The sequence below is a fragment of the Zerene cesonia genome, chromosome 27 (genome assembly GCF_012273895.1).
Source record: "Zerene cesonia ecotype Mississippi chromosome 27, Zerene_cesonia_1.1, whole genome shotgun sequence".
NCBI classification, from domain to species: Eukaryota; Metazoa; Arthropoda; class Insecta; order Lepidoptera; family Pieridae; genus Zerene; species Zerene cesonia.
The window spans coordinates 5,342,661-5,359,589 of record NC_052128.1 but is presented as its reverse complement, the minus strand read 5'-3'; the positions used below and the strand labels follow the sequence as shown (position 1 = coordinate 5,359,589).

The 16,929-nt window shown below is 33.8% G+C and overlaps 1 protein-coding gene across 1 annotated transcript in view; it reads left to right on the top strand.

Annotated features, from left to right (window-relative positions):
* The first annotated feature begins 251 nt into the window (after positions 1 to 251).
* The window catches only part of LOC119837377 (E3 ubiquitin-protein ligase UBR1), a 32,758-nt gene continuing 16,080 nt past the window's right edge, over positions 252 to 16,929 (top strand). The window contains exons 1-5 of the mRNA XM_038362945.1: positions 252 to 638; positions 7,429 to 7,545; positions 15,420 to 15,568; positions 16,126 to 16,290; positions 16,798 to 16,929. The exon at positions 16,798 to 16,929 is cut by the window's right edge and continues 17 nt beyond it. Of these exons, the coding sequence (XP_038218873.1) occupies positions 7,457 to 7,545; positions 15,420 to 15,568; positions 16,126 to 16,290; positions 16,798 to 16,929 (535 nt within the window). The 5' untranslated portion in view covers positions 252 to 638; positions 7,429 to 7,456. The remainder of the gene's footprint in view (positions 639 to 7,428; positions 7,546 to 15,419; positions 15,569 to 16,125; positions 16,291 to 16,797) is intronic.

Genomic DNA, 16,929 nt, shown 5'->3' with positions numbered 1-16,929 from the left:
GTAGATAATTTCTAAAACCGCTGCTTTTACTTATCACTCATCATATTCAGTATTTGATTTAATCCTTTAATATAGGATAAGCGATGAGAAGCTTTTAATGTCTAAAATTGCCTTATTATTTTAATACATAACGATCATGCATAGCATTTACAAATAACCGATAATTAACATGTTTTTATTTTATTAATCTGTGTTATCTGTTATTGCCGGTGACGGGTGCCAACTGCTAAAAACTTTATTTTCTAATCTGTGACTATCTATTTATGAATTGTGATTCCTCGCACAATTCTAATTTTATTTTAACTTCTTATCCTGAAACAGGATCATTATATTTATCTTCATTAATTATTAATTATTAACCAACATACTTGTAATCAGCAATTAATTTGTGTCTTTATCATTTTCTAGTTGGACTTATTTTTGGTAATTCATGCTGCGATGAAACGTCAAATTTTTCAGTGGTTTGTTGAAGTTGCCAATGAAAGAGAAATCGTGCAATTGTGAAAAGTTAAAGTGTACGTTCTGTTGAAAATCAATGGTAATAATAACATTTTGTGCTCTTAAAATAATACAAGAAAGTGAGAAGACGTTGCTGAACAAAGAAATCCTGTTGGATGATTTAGCGATTACACACGAAGGTAGGTAAGTTTTTCTTTTGTTGTGATGGTAATTCCGTCGCAGTTTTCATTTTCTGTTTGATGCATTACTTATCGGACTAAGAAAAATGAACACTTTTACCTTTACGTAACATAGGTTTGTGTATACCTATCTTTATATATACTAGATTGATCGAGATTAAAGTCGAGCGTGTTCATAAATATATAATATTTTTTTATTTATAAAAATGGGAAAACATAATTTCTATCAAATTCATGCATAGCATCGTAATTATTCCAGTACACTTCAAAAAGAATATTTTTCTAAATTAGCATTTATTGTAACGAATTGAGCAGTCACTATTATTATTATTTTTTTTAATTAAGTATATGTAACTTTTAAATTCTTTATCAACAATATAAAAAGGAGGAGAAAAAGGTACAATATTTACTTTGGTCTTATAATTTACATGCTTGAAATGATATTTTGAAATCATCATTCATGATTTAAGTATTTATATCAATGTTGTGAACTTTCACTATGTCACGCTATTGACTTCAGTAGTCTCAAGTTGAAAGTAAGTGTCGTTTAAAAGAAAGAAAACAATAAATAACAATGGTTTCACTATTTTAGATGCTTAATTAACAGTTTTCTTAATAACTACATGTGAAATAATTTATATAGATATATAAGATAGATAATAGAATTAATGAAACAATAAACCCCTAGTTTTCTTATAAATAAATGAATAAAATATGTCCGGATAAACTTCTTAATTGTAATTTACAACTAATATTATGAATTTGAAAGTAACTATGGTCTGTCTCTTCTTCATGCCTAAAATACTGCATCAATTTGGATGACATTTGGTACCAAGATAGGTTGAGACATGATTTTACAACATGGTTCTTTTATCCTGAATGATTCGTTGTTTTAATGTGATTTTACCTGGAAATCCCATGGGAAAGAAAGCTATTCAGGTATCTCAATCCAAAATAAACTACAAAAAATTTTTTTAAACAATCTTATAAATAGTAATTTATGCCCAATCAATCTTTCAGAAATGTCACTATAAAATGAGCGCCACATTTAATTTAATTATGCACTCATGTGAAATATGATTTATAAAAAAAAAGAAAAATTATTTTGTGTAAGGTTGAATTTGAAGATAACTTCATCGGTATAGTTAGTGAGTGTGTAACAGCACTTTTGATTTTTTTGTTTTTTTTATATCACATGTGTGGTGAACACATAGTATAGTTTTTTTTTGCCATTGAAGATCCTTAACACTTGTAATCATTCAACTGATAATTTATTTCTTGAATAATATTATACAGGTTACGGCATGAAATCAGACTAATAGCTTTTGCCTATTCTAATTAGATTATGAGTAATGAAATCAATATGGAAATAAGAAAATAAATATATCTTAATTATTTGAATTTTATGTTAATAAACTCGTTTGTCTGGATTTTTTACTGCATATATCAAAATTACTATTATCAAAAGACTATAATGATCCATTCACAAAATTAAAAAATTTATCAGAATGAAGAGAACGCGTATGCTTTATTTCTGTCTCAGCAAACTAAAAAGCCTTTAACTAAGGTAAAATAAGCCCATTTCATTAAGACACCTGTATTTAAATTTCGAGGTCGATTAGTCTGCGCCATTAAGCATAAGGCCTGAATGAATATCCGTATGGTTTAATATAACAGTGCCGTCTCATCTACGAAAAATTAGTTAAACTGCACTGATTAATAAACAGCCTAGGCTACTAATGAATCCTAAAGACTTAACCAATTGGCTGCAACTGAGTGCAACGAAGTGAACAATAAAAAAATATTTTTCAACTTAAGACCAAAGAAAGGACATAACATACATAGTAGATAAATTTTTGAAGAATAGAAAAAAGCAATTCGATTGCTGCTGCGGGATCATGTATGGCCGACTCTTTCTGACCGTTGATGACGCGGATTTCAATTCCGCCTCGTGTTCATTTTTTTTCTATATAAAAATGTCTCGTTTATAAAGCATTTAAATGCTAAAACACTAAAAATGAAATATAGCATAGTTGTTGATAAATATGGCGGACTTCGGGAATCCTGCGGCAACGAGAACAATCCGAAAAAAATCGTAACTATCTCTTCCTTTGAATACGCGGGTAAAGTCGCGCGCGGAAAGCTAGTGCCTTATAAGCATCTGGCTTGTTATTTTTACATAAGATATTTTTCTATGGAAGTATCTATTGCGATTAGTCCGAGTATTGAGCTCAATATTGCGCCTAGGCATAATATAAATTACAATCACTTGTTGACCTACTTGACTTAGATTCCTATGTCCCCTAGCTGGGGCAGAGGCATCCACAGTGTTCTTTATATTTAAAGTTGATATTTGCACAATTTTTCCAAATGTTACAAGTTAAGATGTGACAAATAACTTAAATTGGCTACAGGCACTGTACTTATAGTTTAAATAAACATAAATATTGCATCATGTCATTATGGACTTGTATTTTTGTAGCAGTTTTGCGAAATATGGTGATATTCCGCTGATAACTATCAGTTAAAAGATGGACATTGTATAATGCCTGCATGATCAAAACTATCCTATGTCCTATTTCGAGTCTCAATCTATATTTGTACTAACTAGTTCTTAGGCTTGAAGAAGAATTTAGGCATGCCTATCTCAGAGAGACTAAGAGAGTTACGATCTATCTCATTAGCTGCGCCCCGCGGTTTCACACACGTAAGTCTGTATCCCGTAGGAATATCGGGATAAAAAGGTGCCTTTGTGTTATTCCAGTTGTCCAGCTATCTACGTACCAAATTTCATTGCAATCGGTTCAGTAGTTCTTGCGTGAAAGAGTAACAAACAAACACATATGTCCATCGTCACAAACTTTCGCATCTATAATATTAGAAAGATTAGTAGGATTTAATAATATTTCAAAGGACATGAATCGGTTTTCTTTTAAATAAATCTGGTGTTGGAGTGTACGTTTTTAATTAAGCCAATAAAGACTATTTTCATCATTGAATTTACAAAGAATTTCATTAACAAATTAATGAACATGACGTTCAACGAAATTATCGAATATTCTAATTGATCAGATGTGCATGTAACCGTTGCATACGCGTCTAGGAAGTTCTATTTACATCTTCGTTCATGAATCACGATCGCGATGTCATAAGAGTTTGCAGTCTAGTAGAATTCTGTGTAACCTAGAAGCCTTGATATAAAACATTTTGCAGTTCAATAAACACATTCAAGGCTACGTCTGTAAGGGTGAATAAAACGAGAAACAAGTTTTAATTTAACGCATGAAAAATTATTTATATGTATGTATGGACAAGTGTTCGCAATTTAGTTTGCCTTGTGCCCGGAAAGGTCGTTGCCTTGACATTTTAGAGGTGACGATAAAAAAAGCGGGAAATCTAGGAGATATTAAGGATTTGGCGCGTTTTTTCACTTTTTTAATTTGTAGCTTCTTCGAAAGCAATTGCTTCGAAAATTTAGAGCGATAATTACTGTAGGCTATCTTATGTATTTCGGAATAATGATGATAGATAATCCACATAATATAATAGATTCAAGACAAGTTTTTATATTGGATCTGTAATATTATATGTAGTTTCTATTATCATTATTCCGAAATACAAACCGACATAAATATGCAAATAAGCAGGCTTCTTGCTTATATTAAAAATATTCTTACGTCTAGATCTTAGACAGTATTTACTCGTACTACTTAATATGATCAAACCTTCACATGTACAACACATTTGAATTGATCGTAAGGACGATGAAATTAACACAAACCACACAAAGGAAATGGGGCATTGTATAATCTAATTATTGTAAAGCAATATTAAAAGAGACATAATTTTATTTGTTTCATTGTTAACTTATCTGAAACATATGTATAAACTTCAAATAGCAATATTTTTAACTGGCCTTCCAAAAAAGAAGGTTCTGGTCTAAATTTGACTGTTTTTTTTTGTTACTCGATAAATCCTTTGGTTTTCCACCGATTGACGTGATTCTTTGTATGTTTGATAATAAATAATAAATTTAAAGTTCTAAAATGGGATCAAATCGCAACAATTTGAATTCCAATCCCATTTTAGAATCTCAATACCCCAGGAACGTCGTTGACCTTTTTTGCGACAGAGATTTAATATGTTATAATTTGTACATTATCTCATACAATTAAATTGTTTTATTTGTATACCATGACCTTTAAAGCATTCGGCGTCGGTCACGTAGTTGAAAAATGGTGAGGAAAAATAACAAAATAACGATAATCTTAAGTACAATGACTGTGTGACCTACTGTGAGGAGACTAAAGAGGTTGTTGACTTGATAAGATAATGCTTGAAAGTTATGTTAACGCAAATATGTAGGGTTAACTAAATACATTCCTCTTACACAATATTAAATAATACTTTATAAGAACTTACATATAATTTATATAGGTATACATAATACGACTTATAATAGCTGTAAGTTCGCTATAAGCTAATTTGGTATTGTGCTGTTTATAAAATTGTGTACGAAACACTCATTAGACTAATTTGATTTTTTTGATACAAAGTATTGTATATTAGCTTTTGCCCGAAGCTTTGCACGCCTTAAATTCGGAGTAAAACCCTTTCCCACCATATTCTTGTAGGTTTTTATACATTTAAATCTTCCACTTGTATCACTCCTATCTGTTTCAAAACATCCATAATATTGTTGCGTAATTTTAAAGACATACAGACACAAACAGTCATTGGCTTTACGTGGTATAAAAATGCAGTGTCTTAAGGGCTGCTATCAACCCGATTCTTCATTTAGCCCATAAATAACGCTAGCAAATTTGTCCCACGTGAAATCAAAAACTGAACGTGGACGCCGCATGTTGTATCGCTGATTTCGTTGTTTATAACGAATAACGGCCGTTCAAAACGTAATTTACACACCCACGCTGTAGAAACCTCGTATAAAAATAATATATACACTTGGGTATCTAGATATAGCACACGTGAATCGAAAATAATTTTCCATCGCGTGAAAGTTTGTTTTGGCAATCGAACCTGAGACTATGTATCTTCTAGGTGTTTTGGTGGGATTTAGAAATTAAAAACTTTTTCATAAACAACAATTTTTGTATCAATTTTAGTGTCAAGACATATAACATCTCAGTCTCCCCGTGACCACGCTCGCTGTAAAGTGTTCGAAACGTCGGGTTAATAATATAATGAATAAATCGCGTTTAAAATCCGTTAAAAAGTTTTCAATTTCTAAATGTACGTAATACTCGCGTAAAATCAAACACAAGAAAACACTTTGTGGGATTTATTAATTGTGAGTATGTAGGTACATATTTTTAACACGCTTTTATTAGCTTCACCTGTCTGTATGTTTGACTGTCTTGACTCCTTTGGACTCGATTTTGACCCACTTTGAACGGACTGATTTATGATTGCATACATCATAGCATCGGTGAGAATATAGAAAAATAATTTCATGAATTATTTTTTATTTATTACCCTTGGTTATAGTCTTATCATAGTGACGAGGATTGCTCGGATTAAATAATTTCCTTACGTATACCCGGAAAGAGCAAGCGTGTTTTTTTAGGCTTTTACCTATCTTAGATGTATTTTTTATATTGTATACATGTCGTTTTTTATTTATAATACAAAATAACATTATTGTAAGATGTAAGGTGTGTGATCAGTCTGTGTGATCTATGTCTGTGGTGCCGTATCTAATAAACGAATAAATCGATTTAAATGCGGTTTTCTAAATTGAAATCGATAATTTCAAAAGCAAGTTTCAAGTATAAACCCAGGAAACTTCGTTTTGGATGAAAAAATGTTTTGGTGATATTTTAAAGTTGAATGCACTCTAAAGGAATAAAAGAAAACGTATGCAATGATTAACACGCCATTGAAGACTGGTTGCCGGATTCAATGATAAACATTTCTTAAACAAAGCGCAAGTGAGTCATCATTTACTTTGATGCCTTCTGGGTTTGGCGCAATAGTATGATGTTACTTTTATTTTATAGAGTACTATATAGTATTACTATATGTAGATTTTGCCCGCGGCTTGGCATGCGTTAAATTCGGAGGCGTAATAGATGGTATTATACATATAAACCTTCCACTTGAATCACTCTATCTAATTAAAAAAAAACCCCATCAAAATCCGTTGCGTGAAAGCTTTAAAAATTTAAGCATACAAAGAGACATAGGGACAGAGAAAGCGACTTTGTTTTATACTACGTAGTGATAGGCTGTAGAGCGCTGTGTGCAATGTTGCATTGTATGTATGGAAATGTGATTTGTATGTTTTATCTCATATCGTCAGTAACTAATCATATATGTGCTTAGAGATTCTAATGTTACATTTGTCTATTTTTGATTAGGTATATAGATGCTAAGAGGCTTTATCTATCTCTATTCTAAAATTAATCAAATTCGGTCCATCCGCTAGTAAAATTACCTCCTTAGTATATTTATGGATAATAATTTACTGATCGAAAATAATATTATTATGTTACTGGCTGACCCGGTAAACGTTCTGCCTTATTCTTATCACTGAGGTATAAAAAATAGTTTTTGACCTCATCTATATCAGATCCCTTGAAAATACGTATACAATTCCCTAATAGTCGGTCACGCCGTTTCCGAGAAGTATCTAACTAACATTGTGACACCAGAGTTTTACATAATATGAAAATACATAAAATATGATAAATTTTTTATATTAATTATATCTAATTGTAGTACTTAATTTAACATTTTAATAAGTATTTATTATTTCTCATCATTGCAGTCGTTGGTCGGGAGCCAGGTGAACTGAGATGAGCTCGCCACCGCCGGTGCAGGTAGAGGTGGAGGTCGGCGACGAGTCCATGGAAGACGACGCGCCGGAGATGATACCGGCTGACAGGTGAGTGACAGCATCTTGTTGCCCTTGATACTAGAAGTATCTGCTTATGTCGGTAAGAAAATCATCTTCATTTGAGTAGCAATTATCGCACGCTACGTGGAGGTGTGGTTGGTACATTCACCGGTGCGTGATGGTCCATTTTGTGCCGAAGCGTGATCGACCGCCCATATTAAAGTTTAGGTGATAAAACCAGAGAGTAAGAGTGTATGGTAGTACCAAATACATATATTATGTCATTGCATTGGAAAGCACACAGTTTGCGTAAATATATATGAGTAGGGTACGATTTAACGGCTTAATAATTTAGCAATTAGTCATAGCGAACTATCCGTGCCTAATTTAGAATTTTAAATCACTTCAACTGAATTATCTTCTTGAAGGGCATAGTTTTTGGTTCATGTAAATGATTGAAACGGAATAGCGGAATTACGCGTTTATTCGTACCGGTAACTAAGGACAGAGCAGGATGTTACTCAGACTTCCTATATCCAGTGGAAGGATCGAACGGCGCAAATTAAAAAACGCACATTAGCAATTATTACTAATACGTTCAGCTCAGCTCGGAGCATCGTACCCGGATGTCGGAAGACAGGAATTATAAGATAATCGAGACTCGTTCTCAAGGTAACTAACTGTACGATACTTATAGGGACCTCGTCAAGGATTTGAGCATGTGCATTGTGCGAATTGTGAGTGGTTTTCACATGCTGTAAAAATCTGCGACACGTAGTATTAATAAGGATAGTTCTTCACATGTAATTGGAAGGTTTGCTTCGTTCGTTGTCATCGTTACCAATTTTAAATACGCTGTCATTTGAATTAAGTCTGTAGAGACCTGTCTTTGATTCTATTGTTAGGAAATCGAGTAAATGTTTTTTTATTTATATAAAGTTTATTCATTTGGAATAAAGGTCGATTTGAAATATCTAATCTAAGGAGGTAATGAGGCTAAGAGAACAATATGTTTCGATTACATAATTAATTGTACGTTAGTTTCAACCCCAATGTTACAGGCGCATATAGCTGGATACCCACAATTTTATATTATATATTCTACTCTATATTTTATTTTTTGATATTTACAAACTTCATTAAAATTAGTTTAATAATTTTTGTGTAAAAATGCAACAAATATCTTTACATAAATAAAAATATACAGGCTTGAGCATTAATAATCGTAGTATTAATTAACTTTTATTCTAGACTTCTTCACGGCACTTACAACCTAAGTCAATTGTTATAGCTAGCGATTCCTACGTTTTGATTTTAATGTCGTTTCCTTATATGTTATCGTTTTTATTGCGTTGGTTTTTGATAAAAATAAGTATCGAAGTGTTATAATAATACAATATGCAATCGTTTTAGGTTTGAATTTAAATTTCATTACATAAGCATGTTAAGTTATCACTGCGGACATGATTACTTATTTGATCGTGAACGTAAATTTTGCGTGATTCTTTTTGTATTTGATAGGAAAATGTTGTCATGTGGTCCCATTTGAGTATTTGATGTGGTACTTAACCACCAGGTTCGTCGGTGATATTTTTTATAGAAAAGAATTATTTATTGACGTCTATAGAATAAAGATAATATAGTACAAGTTCTAGTATTTTATAGGAAGTCGGTTCGTATTTACGTAACCCATGTAACGTTGATTTGCTAATTATCATAACATGAGTTGAGCGATTGAATCGTCGTAATCGGGGAGTCGCTTATATCCCACAAGTAAAATTTCTCCATGATTGTACAATATGTTATGCTAGAAGTTAGGGTTCGCCTGATGCTCAGCGATCACCACCGCCAATGTACATTTGGAATGGTACGCGCCTTTGTTATTGCGTTGTTCGCTTTAAAGAGTGAAGGATATGGATAGGATTGATAATGGGAATAAAGAAATGGAGTGGGGAGGGTAAGGAAAAGGACACGGCCTCCGGCTCATCCACTCACCGTAGCTTGTTTCACAAATTATATTTGCCATTTACTGTATGAATTTTAGTATAAACCCAGCCAATTCTATCGAGCTATGCGAAACACTGTTTTAACACACATTTCACATTTCATCGTGAGAACGTAACTTGAACGGGGCGAATTATAATACTGTAATTTGTATAAAGCACTGCAGTGTTAGGCTGCAAGCAAATCCTCAAGCTGAATTAGCATTTAACTATAGCTCGCCTATAGATAAGAATGATTAAATAGTAACATTGACATAGAAGCCGCCAATTAGCCGAGCAGTGCAGGCGCGATTGCGTCGAGGTTATGTAATGCATTGTAACCGACTGCTTAGATATGGCGGCGACACGTGTCCGCTGCTTTGTTACGCACGCTTCGACTCGGTTGGGAGATGATGACTCGGTGTTTTCGTATACTATTTTTATTAAATAGCAATGTTGTTGGGCGGATGAACTAAAATTGTAACTGTGAAAGGGAGAAAAAAATCGTTAGCTGTTGGTTATAAGCTTAGGGGGGAGGGGGGAGATACTACATGAGCTATAAGCGTGTTTTATAATGCCTTAAAGTGATTCACTGCAGTTAATTATCACAATCACACTGACATATAGGTTATACTATATGCTGACTTTATCAACATAAAACATAATACTTCAAATTTGATTCTATGCATACTTTAATCCTAATATCATACTTTAATCATAATATAAGACGAGCGAAAATATAAAATTACTGGCTGCGCCCCGCGGTTTCACCCGCGTAAGTCCGTATCCCGTAAGAATATCGGGATAAAAAGTTCTCTATATGTTATTCCAGTTATCCAGCTGTCTATGTACCAAATTTCATTGCAATCGGTTCAGTAGTTTTTGCGTGAAAGAGCAGCAAACACACATACGTCCTTACAAACTTTCGCATTTATAATATTAGTAGGAAGTAGGATTAGTAGGATTTAAGTTTAGCAAGGATGTCATTTTTGCCTTGTCACGTAAATACTTACACATTCGGCACGCATCATGATTGGGTCTTGTGATAAAATAGTGTAATAATTAAATTCATAAAATTAATCGTATGCAAAACATTCCAGTAATATTATAAGCGCGAAATTTTGTATGTATGAATGGATGGATGGACGGTTTGTTTGATACTCTTGCACGCGAAAACAGCTTATCGTATCTGTATCTTATTTTCAACAGAGATAGATTTTAGTCTGGATTAGCACATAGGTTTCTACCCGGGCACCACAAGAGTGACGCCGCGATTCAGCTAGTTCATTGTATTCTCACAAAAAGACGTGCCCAATACACATTCTTGTCCTGAATTTAGTGTTTTCAAGCTGTATATACGCTACAAAAATCAGTGATAAATAAATCATTAATGTTCTTGTGACATGTTTGAAATATTGGTGTTATCATTAATTCTTTATTGCCATCATTAAAAGTGTACTTTAGGTATAGATAAGACGAAGTGGAAATTAATAGTCAAGTTGGCGAATAGTTCTCTTTTGTATGTCCAGAAATACGAAGGTTCTCAATTGGTTCTCAATTACAGTAGTATTAAAAAACCAGTCGGTATTTTGGATAAGAAAGGAATGGATGGGTGAGGAAAAGGAAACGGGCCTCCAGCTTCCCCACTCGCCGAACGAAACACAGTAGCATGCTACTATTTCACGCCGGTTTTCTGTGGGGGTGAGGTTCATCCCCGGTGCTGGCTCAATTCGTGTCGAAGCGTGCTCGACTCCCGCATTCGTTTGAGTAGAGTCGAACTGACGCTTTTGCATGAAGATGTCTTACATTCATCCTAACAAACGATTTCGTTTATAATATTAACGCAGGTTTAAATACGCATATAGATTTTTTTTTGTTTATTCGTCGTTGTAATGGGGTCATTGGCGTCAGGAAGGTGAGGTTTGGAAAGTTCGGATGAGCTTTATTTGGTCCGGTGCCAGATAAGATGCCATTGTTTTCTGCAATATGATGTATACAACTCGGAAATATATCTCTGTTAGTTATATATTACTTTATTATTTATAACGTGTGTTGTTTATCTATCTTTGGTTGGAATATTTTTTTTTATACTGTTACATAACTTGATGATGTGTAAAGGCTTTTAAAATGCAATTATTTTGCATTATTGTTTTCGTATAGCACGAAAATAGCTTCAACACGGGATGACGTTACCAAAATGTAATTTGAATTTAATCTGAAGAACCTTTATAATCTATACATTCGTAAATAATATATAATTTTTAAATTGATACTTCAACATAATTAAAACGTGTTTTAAAATTTATGGGAAAAATAACATCATATGTAAAATTTAGGGTAAAATAATCAATTAAAAAAAGATTTTAATTCGTTAAAAAGGTTTTCTTAGTGGAAGTTGTCTCAAACTACGGTGTTTACGATTCATAAAGAAGTCTCTCGTAAAGGGTACGTCATGTTGAGTCGTTGACCGAACGAAAAAATAACGCGAGACGAGATGTTTCTCTATTTTACACTTTATAGCCGGGCGTTAAGGTTTATTCTAGATTAAATAGCGCGATTACCTCAGGCTCTATTCCTGAATTGAGGCTGTGAAAATATAAGCGGTGACCCGATTTAAATGCGTACCAAATGACTGAGTTATTTGGGTACATGAACGGGCGACCTTCAGCGGCGGCATGTTAGTTTGAAGGACGTATATGTCATCGCAAGAAGAATAAAGTTTACACACTTATTACCCTCACCTGCGTGTTTGCATCCTTGTATGTTTGCTGGTAACTGACTCCTTTAGATTTTGACATACTTTAAACGGACATGTTTCATTCAAACTTCGTACGATTATCGTATAGAAGTATCGGTGTCAACTGACAATGCAATAGTGTAGTAGTGATGAGTTTATCTTATTATCCTAATGATTGCCAGGATGTAATAATTTCCTTACGTATGCTCTGTATAATAAGAACAGTAATTTATTTAAACGATCAGCTAGGGTCCCTTTGTTGATAGAAATTTTTTATATAACTATGTTAGTAGTAATGTGCAATAGAAAAAATATGAATAAATTGATGTATTAAACTTTCAATTTGAAATTAATTACTAATTTTAAATTTCAATCTTTAAGAAATGTTCCAATATCGGCGAGACTTTTTCGCGCAACCAATTTCAGGATGGACGGACAACCAATATAGACGGCTATACAATAATGATGCAGTCTTTTTCCGTCTGAGCCCGTAAAAGCAGTCAGCGTGCCTCTGAGCCTATTTGAAGCTGAGCAATGTCACGGCAGATACAACACCATCCTAAATCCATTGTCATGTTGCACTCTAATAGCGTTGAGTGCTTTATCGGTACAATCGCATCACAGCCGTACCGTGACAATAAGCTTTATATTATATAAGATAATGATATCTTTGCCTCCTCACTATAGCGATGCAAATCTATGGGCAAGCATATTACATCGCGACGTTAGCGCTCTACGTTCACGCTTACCGTCTATAGTTCTATACGATCTTGTGGGTATTCTGTAACATAGTGGCCGAGATATTAAAATTGCGAGACTTTAGCTTTTCTATTGTCTAAATATCTTTATTTGTATATACATCTTTATTATTTCTTTTACAAATCAAATATCGTAGTTAGTTAGTAAGGTGAGGCGTTTTAATCAGTAGAGAAATCGAAGCAATCAAACCTCGTAAAATATGTTTCTCAGCGTATCTTGTTTTTTTCATATTCTCTGTACGAAAGGGAAGTTTCCATTCGTTTTATTATTTTTTGTCTGAGTTACTCAATGTACTGTTGTCACACTATTAACTATTACTTACGCGTGTTTAACGCCACGATCTATTTGGAATTAAGCTTGATAGCTTTGTTTGCATCGAATACTGTCGGATTTCTTGAATACATGAAGCATGAAAATCGTATGGTATATATTTTTACAACTCCCTTAATATGCGTATCAAATGAAAGAGCAGGATAATCAATCCCTCTTTATTTTATAATAATACTCTATTGACATAATGTTTAGTTTAAAATACTGTAAGATGGCCGCAAAAAAATGGGGTCGATTGTTTTTTTTTATTCATTTTAATTATTTTAATCCAATAAAGGCATACATACATACTTGATATAAATCAGTTAAAACGAGCCGACTGCAGTAGTCATATAAGCGTCAAGCGAAGCTGACATCATCGATATTATTACTTGCCTATATTATCATGATGGTTAAAGTGTCGATATTAATTGCGTTTCTATGTACTTATTATTATTAATTCTTTAGTGGTACAGTACATATATGTAAATAACTTGATTATTTTTGCTCGGAGTGTTGTCATATGTAATCTTTGTATTTTCTTTTGTTATATCAATTAAGGTTTCACTTGTTTTTTTGGGAAATTGGTTTTGTTAGTGAATATGAATATTGTATGGGCATTACAGGAAAGTCGGATGTTGTGTAACTTCTTAATGCATCTATTAATACAATAGTAATCTATATCTAATACTTAATAATAAAAAGCCGAAGTTTGATTTATTCTTGTTTGTTTTATTAAATATCTCGTCACACTAACGTTCGAAAACTTTACCTGAAAACCAAAAGACAAAAAATTGGTCACCCATCTCATATATGACCGTGAAAACCGTTGCTTACCGTTGCCTCTATTTTTTATTATTTATTGTAAAAGCGGCAACATGAAAACACCATTTCATGAGATATAGCCTGGAGATATATGGACGGACAGGCAGGCAACGAAATCTTAGTAATAGGGTAACCCGTAACCTTTGGGTACCGAACCCTAATAAATTGTGTAAACACTTGGTTTCCCAGTTAAAGTATAGTATGCAATTGAAATAAGATCACCAACGTCTTAAAATAGTTAAGAAATGTCAGACAACTTCGATGAAATGCCCTACTTTCTACACGATTTAGTGTAAATCTCGCTTGGGGTCGTTGTGTAATGAAACTTTATTTATAATGTGTTCAAATATGCCAAGAAAAGTTTCGTCTTCGATACAGATATTTTTTCGCGTTCGCTAAAATAACGTTTTGTGCCTCGGAAATACTACGTTTTAGAGGTCTATATCCTTTAGTTTTGTTTTAAATTTACTGTCTACTCGTCGTGATCGAAGCATATGATTATTAGAAACTAACTAGCTTTATGCCCGCGGTATCGCGTAGTCAATTCCTTTCCTTTTATTGGGATGAGATGTTTCACGTGGTAAGAAGTATATGTCACTCTGTAGTCTCCTAAAAATCACATCATAAAATCTTTCCGTTGCAAAACGAAAATTACCTAAAATGAATGAAGTGCCTACAAACAATTAACAGGCAAACATAAACAATAAACATAAAGATAAGGATTTGCTGAGGCTATCGTATGTTTGTAACTTAGCATAGCCGTCATGCACAATTCTAAATTTGTAAGTATGTAAATAAATTATCTCTTCCATGCAGTATTTTTCATTCCCATTATCCTCGTTTCCAAGTACTATATTAATATTATATTATAGTATAAATATTATATTTGTAATATTACTGAGCTTGTTCAATAATTAGTAAGTAAATTGTTTAATTCGAAGTGAAATTAATTTGTTGTGTCTCGGAGTAGATATCCTTCGTTCTCATTTGTTTATATATCTCGTTAATCTAACAATAACACCCAAAAATGATCAAAATTTATTTTAACATAACATTTTATATTAGGTTTTTAGGCGTATTAGTATTATATAATTAAAGTTATTCTACTCTTGGACTAGTTCCAGATGTAGAGCCGTAAAGAGGCTTCCAAATTTATCCTATAAATTTTGCAACGTCAATAATTAAGGACTTGAATAATGGTCGCCTTTTATAGGGCTTTAAAATCAAAGAAAAGAAAATGCATTATATTCCAAATTGTTTGGCACCATAATAGAAGAACATTAGTAGTGAAGTACCCTATTTGATTCCAGGTACACATTGCCAGCCCGAGGCGATGCGATAGTGGAGTTATGGCGGACCAAGATGGCGGAGGGGGTGCTCTCACCGACACACTTCCAAGATCACTGGCGCATTACAGTGCCCAGGATATATTCGCCGCAGCCGAATAGGACATGTTTAGGTTGGATTTAGATTAGATTGCTGTTAAGACACTGTATTGAAAGTCTATACTATATGTTAAAAGTCTGTCTTCTCGTTTTAAAAACGAGACTGTATTCAAAAGTAAATCGTGATAAGTAATAAATGTTGTTGATAAGAATTCTGAATGCTAATGGCCCTATAAAATATTCTAATTTTAGCATGTTATGGAAATATAGCATTGAAATAAATGTCTATGTAGTAGTATGGGACACGCGACACAGGTTTTGCATAATTTATTGTAACAACCACTGATATTGCATGGCTTTGAGCACGCATTTCTGTATTTACGAAAAGATTAAATATCAGTATTTACAAAACCATTTATTCCTTATTTTACAAATTAAAGTTGATTCAAGATAAAGATTCAAATTGTTTAAAATTGGTTATTGAGCTTAGATAAATATTGTAATGTATAAACAGAAAAAAAATACATTTTCTTTCTATGATGGTCAGTTCAAACAGTATTTTTATAACAGGAACTTCGATAATTCAGGAAAAATATAGAAAAATCAACATGAAATCAAAAACCCCTTTCAGACTGGTCATTCGATGAGGAGCTAGCGTCGAAGTTGCTCATCCAGCCGCTAGAGCAGTTCGTGTGGGGTGCGACAGAGAGCAGCCGGCCGCCGCCGCCGCGCCGCCCCGCGCTCTGCGGGAAGGTGTTCAAGCAGGGAGAGCCGGCGTACAGCTGCCGGGAGTGCGGTGAGTACTGGAGAGTGGTGTAGCCGCGTAATGGCTAATTGGGTCTGGTCCTTCGAGCTGGATTGTTCGAAGAATTCATATTTTTAAAATTGCGAATGAAACATGTCACATGCGGCTGGGTAATAATGTTTGATTAAGTGGGTGCTAAGGGGTCCTTCGAACTGGATTGTTTAGATTGCAGGAAGTATATTATATATTTTTTGAATTGATGATACAACTATATACAGCTTTGGGTTGAACGTCTCGGTAATGGTGTTTGATTATATGATTTTTGCTTATCTATTTTCTGAAAGTAATATTTATTAGCTAGTAATAACTGTCCTAAAATTTTTCTACAATTAATGCCTGAATTATTTTCGACCAATCAGCCTTCCGAAGCTTTTCATGCCCTAACGCCAACGCTATCGTCAATTGTATTCAAACCAGATCATTAATACCAATATTCAAAACTCTCAATTTAATTAACTCTTAATTGAGATCGTTCTTTCTCCCCGATTGCCCGTCCAGGCATGGACAACACGTGCGTGCTGTGCGGCGAGTGCTTCAAGGTGTCCGCGCACCGACACCACAAGTACAAGATGGGCCAGTCCGGCGGCGGCGGCTGCTGCGACTGCGGCGACGCCGAGGCGTGGAAGCGCG